Raw genomic sequence first — 10,285 nt, 5'->3', positions numbered from 1 at the left:
CCTGGGGCAGGCAGGTGGATCCCCTTCCGCTGCCTCAGTTTCTTCCTCGGCCGGCGGAGGCGCGGTCCCGAGGCTGGCCTGCCCCCGAGAGGGAGCACGCGGCGCCCCGGGTGCTCAGAGCAGCAGGCGGCGCTGGGCCCGCCTCGGGGCCGGGGGTGGGGCGGGCCGGGGCGCGGGGGGCGGCCCCGGAGGAGTCACGTGGCGCGCGGCCGCGGCCGAAGGAGAAGTAGCAGCGCCCGCGTTGGAGGGCGTGCGCGGCAGGGAGTGCCCGGAGCCCGGACGGCGGGCGGCTGCGCGCGGGACCCCGGAGCCGGGACCCGCGGCGGGGCGCGGCCAGGTGAGTGGCTGGGTCGGGCGGGGCCGCCCCGGGGCGTGTGCCGGGGGGACGCGCGCCCGGAAAGCCGCGTCCAGGGAGGGGGTCCTGCGCGGGGCGCAGCTGGCGCGGGCAGGGGTGGGGCGCGCCGCCCGGCCCCCCGCTCGCTGTGCCCAGCGTCCGGGCGGGGACGGCCACTTCCTCACCCCGGACCGGCGCCACTCTGTCGGTTGATGCCCCGGGGCAGCCCGGCTTTGAATGGGAACCGGAGGAAGCGGCGCGGCTTGCGGTCGGGGGTTCGCGCCCGCGCCTGAGTTCTAGGCTCCGGTGTCCCTGGGGGTCCCGCGTGGAGTCGGGCGTGTCTCCTGGCCACCTCTGTGCCCAGGGTTTGTGGACTCCAGGCGCAGGCCGGCCCCTGGCACTTCCTCGCACTACACAGGTGGTTGCGGGTGGGTGGGTGGCGAGCGATACCAAGGAAGGCGCAGCCCTTTGCCCTGAGAGATTGGAGGGTTTTCAGGGGATCCAGGGTTCCCTGTCTGCCCCACAGCGGTGTGCACAATTATGTCTGTGGGACTGTGCGTTTTCATGGTTATGCTGTGGAATCGCTGAGGGGTGGTTACCCCACAGCGGAAGAATTTGAGGGAAAGACGAGCCTGGTGTGCACCCCGGGGGAGGGGGTGTTGGCAGCTGGATTCCAGAGGGGCCCTGGGATGGCTCTTCTAGCACCCTGATCTTGAACTAGAGTAAGAAAGCGTGGGGTGGCTGGGTGGGGGTGACGCGCACGGGAAACAGGTGGCCTTGTCAGTCAACGTAATTAGAATTTCGGTTCCAGCTGTGTAACCTTGGGCACATCAAAGACTCTCTGAGCCCCCGTTTCTTCCCCTGGATACTTGGGCCACCCAGGCCTACATCCCAGGGCTATATGCCGAGTTGGGGCTTATCTGCCACTTCTTGACCCTCTGGTAAGGGCCCTGCGTGGGGGCCTGGGCCAACATCCGCAGCTACAGCCTTGCAGGCAGCCTTGAGTCCCTGGCGGTCCCAAGCAGGTCTCTTTATTACAGAGATGAATGCCGAGTGTGTACCACGGCAGGGTTCCCCGATGCTCAAATTGCCTAATGATACCCGCCCCCTTCTCCCCAAGCTTGTGAAACTCCTGTGGAGGAGGCAAAGCCAGGACCCCCATAAATAGCCCTTGGGCTGAGGGGAGTTGGTGGAAAATTGAAAATGAGAAAACTTTTGAAACCGTGTCTTTACTTAGAAAACGCTGAAAACTCAAAGCAGAAAAGCTCATCCATTATGTCAGCACTTAAATCAGTCATAAGCCGATGGTCAGACCCTTTACCTTCTCCCACTCTCCAAAAATAACCATTCCTTCTAGGTTTATAAGCAGACAGCCTTTTTTAAAAAAAAAAATCATTAAAAATTAATTAATTTATTTTGATTGGAGACTAATTACTTTACAGTATTGTAGTGGTTTTTGCCATACATTGACATGAATCCGCCATGGGTGTACATGTGTCCCCCATCCTGAACCCCCCTCCCACCTCCCTCCCCATCCCATCCCTCAGGGTCATTCCAGTGCGTCGGCCGAGTGCCCTGTCTCATGCATTGAACCTGGACTGGTGATCTATTTCACATATGGCAGCAGACAGCCTTTTTAAACATGTAATAATATGTATTGGTTTGCAACTCTTTTTCATCTGCCTCACAAATCTTTCCAGATCACAGTACCTGTAAATCTTCCTCCTTCTTTTCAATAGCTACTGAACATTCTTTAACATGGGCTTCCCTGGGGGCTCAGTGGTAAAGAATCTGCCTGCCAATTCAGGAGACATGAGTTTGATCCCTGGATCAGGAGGATCCTCAGGAGATGGAAATGGCAACCCACTCTAGTATTACTGTCTGTGAAATCCCATGGACAGAGGAGCCTGGTGGGCTACAGCCTGTGGGGTTGTAAAAGAGTCAGATGTGACGGAGCAGCTAAACAATTCTTGAACGTGTATGTCCCGTCATGTAAGGGATACCCCCCCCAACCCGTTCATGAGCAGCTGAATTGTTTCCTGTTCTTTCCTCTTACAGATATTTTTGTGCATTTTTCTGCACAATGCTGGATCAAAGCAGATGCATGTTTTACATTTTAATAGATGCTCGCAGGTTGCCCCCCCAAAAAAAATGCAACTAAGGCATACCCGTACCTGCCATGGCTGACCCTGCCGAGTTCCTCCAGTGAGAATGTGAGTCACCCTGTTTCTGCAGGTGGGTGTGACACGCAGCGATAACACCCCTCCTGCCCCCAGAGGGGCTGTCACCTTTCAGGGATGCGACTGTGCCAGGAGTCCAAGGCAATTGTCTTGTGGGATTTTGTATGAAATCCTGCCCTGCTCTGATGTGTGCTGAGAGCCTTGAAGAGAAGAAAACTCTCCTGTTTCCTGGTTCTGGGTCCTTGCATTATTTTTTTTTTAAATCTTCATTGGAATATAGTTGACTTAGAATGTGTTAGTTTCTGCTGAGCAGCAAAATGAATCAAGTATATATACACATACGTGTTACGTGTGCTTAGCTGCTTCCATTGTCTCAACTCTTTGCCACCCTCTGGACTGTAGCCCTCCAGGCTCCCCTGTTCATGGGATTTTCCATGGCGAGAACACTGGAGTGGGTTGCCAGGCCGTCTTCCAGGGGATCTCCCCGACCCAGGGATCGAAGCCATGTCTCCTGCCTTGCAGGCTGATTCTTTACTGAGGAAGCCCATATATATACATGTATTTACTCTTTTTTAGATTCTTTCCCATATAGGTCATTACAGAGTATTGAGTAGAGTTCCTGAGCTATATGGTAGGTCCTTATTAGTTACCTCCAGTAGTGTGTATATGTCAATATCGGTCTCATTCTATGCTCCCCTTTCGCCCAGGAACCATAAGTTTGTTTTCTACATCGGTGACTCTTTATTTGCTTTGTAGATGACTTCATTTGTACCTTATTCCACATATAAACGATGTCATATGATAATTTGTCTTTCCCAGAAGTTTATTTCAAAGAGAAGAACATGAAAAGTAGGATCTTATTAAATCTCAGCCTCATTTGTATTTAACACCATAAGTCATTTTATACAATTACCCAGGGAGGATGAGAAACAGGAACAAGAAAGGGATTTCAAGCCTATTTCATTTTTTTTTTGAAAGCAGAAGCAAAATAGAAATTGCCAGTGATGGCTAGTGCCCTCCTCCGGGGTCAAGGCCTTGGAGACCTTGTCTTAGTTGCTGAAGTGTTGAACCCTGAAAGCCAGACTTGGGAGCCGGTGGATTTTAGTGGTTGACTCCAGGGATCTTGTGGCCGTAAGGATGCTTTCCTGGTTCTTAGAGAAGGACATGAGAGACTTGATGTTTATGGTTGAGCCAGTCTACTGGGCTTCTGAATGGGGAGTGACCAGAATCCTCGGAAGGTTAGTGCAGGGCCCTTCCAGAGGGCCCTGGTGCTTCCAGGTCGGCTGGTTTAAATGGTGGTGGTGTTAGAGGGGGTGTGTTTCCTATTTGTGCCCTGCTGCACCTGGGAGCGGGGAACTCGAGAGCTGTGTCCTGCTTGTGACACTTTGCAGCTGTGTGACCTTGGATGAGTCCTTTGACCTCTCTGCGTGGTTAGCTACTTTCTGACCAGACTGTGAATTCCAGAAGGGGGTTGCAGAAGGAGCAGGGGCATGGGATTCAGACCCGGGTTCCCATCCTGATGTTGCCACATGTCTCCGTGACCTTGATCACGTGATTTCACCTCCCAGGCCTTGAGTTTGCAGCGCCAGTATTTCTGAGGTAAATGAGATGAACCCGATACGGCAGGTGCAGGCACCCGGGAGGGCCAATAAACGGCAGGTTTTCCAGGGCGGAGACTGGCCTCAGGCCCCTTGCTCGTCCCCTGACCTGGAAGAGGGGGTGGTAAGGCGGGAGGCTCGGATCAGGCAGGGTCCCTGCACACCCTTGGCCCCGGGCTTTTGTTTCAGCCAGTTCCTCGGACTTGAGCACCGTCCCCTCCCGCTTCATCTCTTTTAAAGTTTGGATTCAGATCCCGTCTTCCCCTAGACACTTCCTCTGAGCACTGTTAAGTTCCCAGCCTCACCTTAGACTCGGCTGGGGACCCCTTCCTGCTGCTCCCTCGAGACCCCCATGTCTCTGCTTCTGCAGAATCATGGAGCTGATGTTTCCTAATGGGTGGAGAGCAGGTGTAATTTATGACTTTATTGCTGGGCTGTCAGCACACCTGGGAGGTGCCCCTAGCTGTGGGTGGAGGGGGGAGGGCGACAAGGGCAAAGGACAGGGCCCGGGCCTCACCTCTCGTTTGCGTGCGAGTCCACTGTCCGTGCCTGTTGTAGAGCTGACCCTTGGTTAACGCTTTGATCAGCTGGCTGATTAATATTATCGGAGGCCCTGCTAGACGCTGTTTTTGTTGTTCAGTTGCTCAGTCATGTCCAACTCTCTGCGACCCCGTGGACTGCAGCACATGAGGCGTCCCTGTTCTTTACCATCTCCCGGAGTTGGCTCAAACTCACGTCCATTGAGTTGGTGATGCTGTCCAACGTTCTTATCCTCTGTCATCCCCTTCTCCTCCTGTCCTCAATCTTTCCCAGCATCAGGGTCTTTTCCAGTGACTTGGCTCTTTGCATCAGGTGGTCAGAGTTTTGGGAGCTTCAGCATCAGTCCTTCCAGTGAATATTCAGGGTTGATTTCCTATAGGATTGGCTGGGGGCTGTACAAACATTGTGGGGTCTAGTCCATCCAGAGCCCCTTGAGGGTGGTGTTATTCCCATTATACAGCTGGAACAGCTGAGACCCTGATTTTGAGCAGCTTGGCACAGAGGCTGTGGGGAGGCCCAGGCAGCCCTGGCTGAACACCCAGCTTCTCTGCAAAGTAAGAACTGTGGGAGCCTAAAGGGGTTTGGAGGTGGGGACGAGATAAGAAAGATACAGGGATAGAGACGCAGGTGTAGCGAATGGCTTGTGGGCACGGGGGGCGGGGAAGGGCAGGGTGGGATGTGCTGGGAGAGGGGCACTGACGCGTACATACCCTGCCACGCGTGGAATGAACAGCTCGTGGGAAGCTGCTGCGGAGCACGGGGAGCTGAGCTCTGTGCTCTGTGCTGACCTCGAGGGGTGGGGTGGGGTAGGGGATGGGAGGGCGGTCCTAAAGGGAACGGATAGATGGTATACGCACATGTGTGCCTGCTCCGCCGTGTCTGACTGTGCGACCCCATGGACTGCAGCCTGCCAGGCTCCTCTGTCCGTGGGATTTCCCAGGCGAGAATACCAGAGTGGCTTGCCACTTCCTTCTCCAGTGTGTGGTACACACATAGCTGATTCACTTTGTTGTACAGCAGAAGCTTACACAACATTGTAAAGCGATTATACTTGATGGACGTGAGTTTACACTATCTGGTTTAGTCCGCAGAACCTTCAGCCTTCCTTGAAGGAGAATCCTTCATCTGTTTTCTTCCCCTTTACAAGGGTGGAATTCAGCCTTAGGGGTGTAGTGACTTGGGGTAGGGGCTGCGGTCAAGTCCCTCAGAGCGAGGGGCCCTGAGTCTTCGGATGTTTCGGAGGCAGGATGTTGCGGGGGGTGGGTAGGGTTGTGCAGAGCATAGCTCTGGGAGCGACCTGTATTCACTGTTACTCTTTCTGTTTGTGTGCTTTTATTTTGGGCCGTGCTGGGCATTCCTTGCTTTGCTCGAGCTCTCTCTAGTTGTGGCCGGTGGGGGCCACTCTCCATGACATTGCTTCTGGGCCTCTCCCTGCGGAGGCTTCTCTTGCTGCAGAGCCCGGGCTCTAGGCATGTGGTCTTCAGTAGCTGTGGTGTGCAGGCTCAGTTGCTCTGCGGCGTGTGGAATCTTCCCGGACCAGGGGTCGAACCTGTGTCCCCTCCGTTGGCAGGTGGATCTTATCTACTGCACCGCCAGGGAAGTCCCACTCTTGTTTTTTTTTTTTTTTTTAATTCATTTATTTTTAATCGGAGGATAATTGCTTTATAATATTGTGTTGGTTTCTGCCATACATCAGCATGAATCAGCCATAGGTATGCCTACGTCCCCTTCCACTCTTCTTCTTAAAGCATCCTTTTGGTTCCTGGTCTGAGAGTTCACTCCAGGGTCTGGGATGGGAGCAGGTGGCCAGAGTGACCCACGTGTATAAGATCCCTGGAGGGAGCAGGGAAGCAGGGAGACCCACTGCTTTCTGGGTTTGCTGGTGGGCTAGATGTGGGCGTGAGAGGAGCCAGACAAGGGAGGCTCTGAGATCTGGGGCCCAGGCACCTCTCTGGGAAGCTCTGACTGTTCAGCAGGATGAGGGGTGACCAGGGACACCCCCGGAAGCCGAGCTGCACACCAGGTGCTTTGCTGGTGGCTTCCTGACTGTCCCGGTCAGAGTGGGGCTCCCAGGGGTCACGCAGCCTGCCCAGGGCCACACGGTCAGCGGGAGCCTCCACGTGGGGCTGCCGGGCCCTGCTGTTTTCTGCCCTTTCTGCTCCATTTCCACGCAGAGGTCTCCATGGACCCATTTGGGCGGTTTTTTCTCTATTCCTGGCTCTACTCGGGAAGTAAAGGGGTGGTTAGAAGTCTCTGGGCGGGGTGTTGGGGTTGGGGCAGGAGCCAGCCTGGGCTTCTTTGGCTATTCAAATATTCTACAGCATAAACCTGCTTGGGGAAGGAGAGGTGGCAGCCAGGTTGGGGTGATTTGGTTATTCAAAGCCCAGATAACGGTTGGCTCACTGAGGTCAAGGGCTCCACCCACACCTTGCTTCCATTTAAACGTCTGAGCAGCTGGTGAGCCCCCCTGCCGCCAGCGCCTTCTCCCCAAACTCATCCTGATGCGCATGAGACGGGATTTTGGCTTTTGAAGCTTCCTCCTGTTAACCGAAGCCCGCTCAGTTGACTGAAACCAGTTCCCCCTTGCTTCCTCCCTCCAGCCTCCTTGTTCACCCCCTTCCTCCTCGCCTCTCCCTGCACTGGGAGCAGACGACGGCGAGCACCATGGCCAACGTGGACACCCTCCCAGAGTACGAGAAGAGTCAGATCAAGCGGGCCCTGGAGCTGGGCACCGTCATGACTGTGTTCAGCTTCCGCAAGTCCACCCCGGAACGGAGGACCGTCCAGGTGATCATGGAGACGCGGCAGGTGGCCTGGAGCAAGACGGCTGACAAGATCGAGGGCTTCCGTGAGTACCTCTCACCACCCCGCCTGGGGCAGTGGGCCCCGCAGCGTCATTGGTTTGACACCTTCTTCTGAAAAGGAAAAGTGGTGTCGCTTTGTCTGGGTCTCTGATGGGGTTTGGGGCAGGTGGGGGACGTCGGCCAGGAAAGCCCTGGTGAAGGAGCGGAGGCGTGCGTGGGCCAGCTTGGAAATGACCTCCAGACAGCTCGCCTGGGCTGCTGGGGGCTGAGTGCACCATCTCACGGTCTTGGGGGCCGTGCAGTCTGCGTTGATGGTCAAGCCATGTGCCCTCTTGAGGGCTCACTGGCCAGAGCTTGTGGAAAGTCATTGCTTGGTAGCCAGATGTGTGTTTTAGTGCAGACAGCAGAGCGAGAGGCCTGTGCTTTACTCCATGTGGACAGAGCACATCGCTGAGTGTGTGGAGCCCTCCAGTGAAGCTCTGCTATGAGTGGAGGTGGCTTCTTTTTTCCTTCCCCCTTACATTGGGCAGTGGGTTCAGATCCTTAAGTTCCTAAGGCCCCCTTTCCACTCAGAGTCCAGAGACGTAAGCAATGTCCAGTTGCAGAGACTTGCTTTAACGAGTTTTTATTGACTTCTTTTAAATTGAGAAATTAAAGCATACGCTTGGGGAAAAATCAGACAATTCATAAATAAATGTCTCTCTTCCCCAGGCCCACCCCAGGCTTCAGAGGCCAGCTCCTGCCCAGGTTCTGTGGCCTTCTAGATGTCTTCTGTGCTTGTGGGATGTGTCTGTTGTCTGTTGTTTTTTACATGAATGAGTACCTATTGCATATACTTCTGCACTTCAATTTCTTTTTTAAATGTAATAGTTTTCTTTAAAAAAAGTTTTTATTTACTTCTTTATGTTTGGCTCTGCTGGGTGTTCGTTGCTGCCTGGACCTTTCTTTAGCTATGGCGAGCTGGGGCCACTCTCTAGCCGTGGTGTGCGGCTTCTCCTTGCAGTGGCTTGTCTTGCTGTGGGTCACAGGCTCTGGGGTGCCGGCTACAGTAGTTGTTGCCCCCTGGCTCTAGAGCAGAGGCTGTATAGTTATGGTGCACGGGCTTAGCTGCTCTGAGGCACGTGGGATCTTCCTGGATCAGAGATTAAATCTGTGTCTCCTGCACCGGCAGGCAGATTCTTTACCACTGAGCTGCCAGGGGAGGCCCCCTAGCAGTTACCCATTGAGGTGGTTTCTTATCAGCATATTGATCTGATCCTTTCATTGCCACATAGCATTCTGGCCACTGTGTGATAGTATAACCCCTAGAGACGGACGCTTTGGGTTTTTCCAGTCTTTTGCTATTAGCTGTAGCAACTGTACATGGATTCTTCTCTTCTTTTGCTAGCAGATTTATGGAGAGACAATTCACATACCTTATAATTCATCCATTCACAGATTGGTATATTCCCAGGTATGTACAGCCACCACAGTTTTAGAACATTTCATCACCCTTAAAAGAAACCCTGTACCCTCCAGCCATCCATCTGGTCCTCCTCCACCTCTCCTGCCCTAAGCAACATTTCATCTTTCCATTTCCCTGTTCTGGACACTTCCTATAAAAGGAATCACATAGTATGTGGCCTTTTGCGACTGGCTTCTTTCACTTAACAGAATGTTTCCCACGCTTTCACGATCCATCCGTGTTGCGTGTGTCTCAGGACTTGATTCCTTTATGTGGCCGGGTAATATTCCTTTCTACAGATATTCCACAGTTTGTTGACCCATTCATCTGTTGATGGAAATTTGGGTTGTTTGCTCTTCTTGGCTGGTATGAATCCTTCCGCTGTGAGCTTTCGTGAATGATTTTTTGTGCGGCTGTGTGTTTTCATTTCTCCTGGGTGTATGCCCAGGGGTAGGGCTGCTCCTCAGCCAATGCAGTCACTTTTTTTGGTCCTTTTAGGAACCCCCTTGGCTGTTGCCCAAGTGGCCGCACTGTTTTACATTTCCACCAGCTGTGTGTGGGGGTCACCTTTGCATTATTCTTTCATGTGCGCACGTTGGGTTTATCTGAAGGACAGCATCCTCCACGTGTAATTTCTGAGTTAGAGGGCACGGGGTATTTTTAACTTTAAAGAACGGTTGGATCACATCCCGCAGAAGCTCCTGAGGTGTTGGGGGCCCCTCTAGTTCCCCACATCCCCTCCCACGCTGCCATGGGATCTGAACTTGGCGGTTCACAGCTGGACTCTGACAGTGTGACATGGCTCTTCGTTTGGTTTCTTTTATCATGAGTGAGACTAAGTAGCTTCCCAAAAGGTTTCTCCTGACTCGAGCCAAGATGACCTCCAACAGCACCAAGCCAGAGGGCCTGCTTTGACAGTGCCCGTGTCTGGAGGCCGCCGGCCTTCCCCCCTGCCCCCGATTTTGTTTACATTGGCCTCACGACCTCCCAGGTGGCCCAGAGACCTGTGGCAGCTGGGGCGGGGGTGGGGGCCTGCAGGGGCAGGACGGGCCCAACAGTAAACACAGGTGCCCTGCCACACTGAGAGCGGATGGCCGGCCCGTGTCAGCCAGCTGGCCGAGCGCCAGAAACACCTGGTGAGGGGCATTTAAAGGTGTGCAGGCTTCTGGAGCTTTCTCCTGACGGTCCTGATGGTTGTGAGACAGGGTTTTGCCTCTTGAAATCCACACCCTGTGGTTCTCCCTGGTTATTTGCTAAGAGCAGTTCCTCCTCCTTGGGGTGGCTGAGGATGACTGTCATTCACCAGGTTGGTTGGGATTCAGTATTTTAATGAGCTCCCCAGGTGATCCTGGTAGCTAGCCAGGTTTGGTAGGTACTACGCTAGC

The 10,285-nt window shown here is 54.0% G+C and overlaps 1 protein-coding gene across 1 annotated transcript in view; it reads left to right on the top strand.

Moving 5' to 3' along the window:
* The first annotated feature begins 304 nt into the window (after nucleotides 1-304).
* PLCG2 (phospholipase C gamma 2) overlaps nucleotides 305-10,285 on the top strand; it is a 155,080-nt gene continuing 145,099 nt past the window's right edge. The window contains exons 1-2 of the mRNA XM_040254066.1: nucleotides 305-337; nucleotides 7,253-7,500. Coding sequence (XP_040110000.1) covers nucleotides 7,317-7,500 — 184 coding nt within the window. The 5' untranslated portion in view covers nucleotides 305-337; nucleotides 7,253-7,316. The remainder of the gene's footprint in view (nucleotides 338-7,252; nucleotides 7,501-10,285) is intronic.

This window comes from Oryx dammah, unplaced genomic scaffold, assembly GCF_014754425.2.
Source record: "Oryx dammah isolate SB20612 unplaced genomic scaffold, SCBI_Odam_1.1 HiC_scaffold_13, whole genome shotgun sequence".
NCBI classification, from domain to species: domain Eukaryota; kingdom Metazoa; phylum Chordata; class Mammalia; order Artiodactyla; family Bovidae; genus Oryx; species Oryx dammah.
This window is presented reverse-complemented; position numbering and strand designations above follow the sequence as displayed.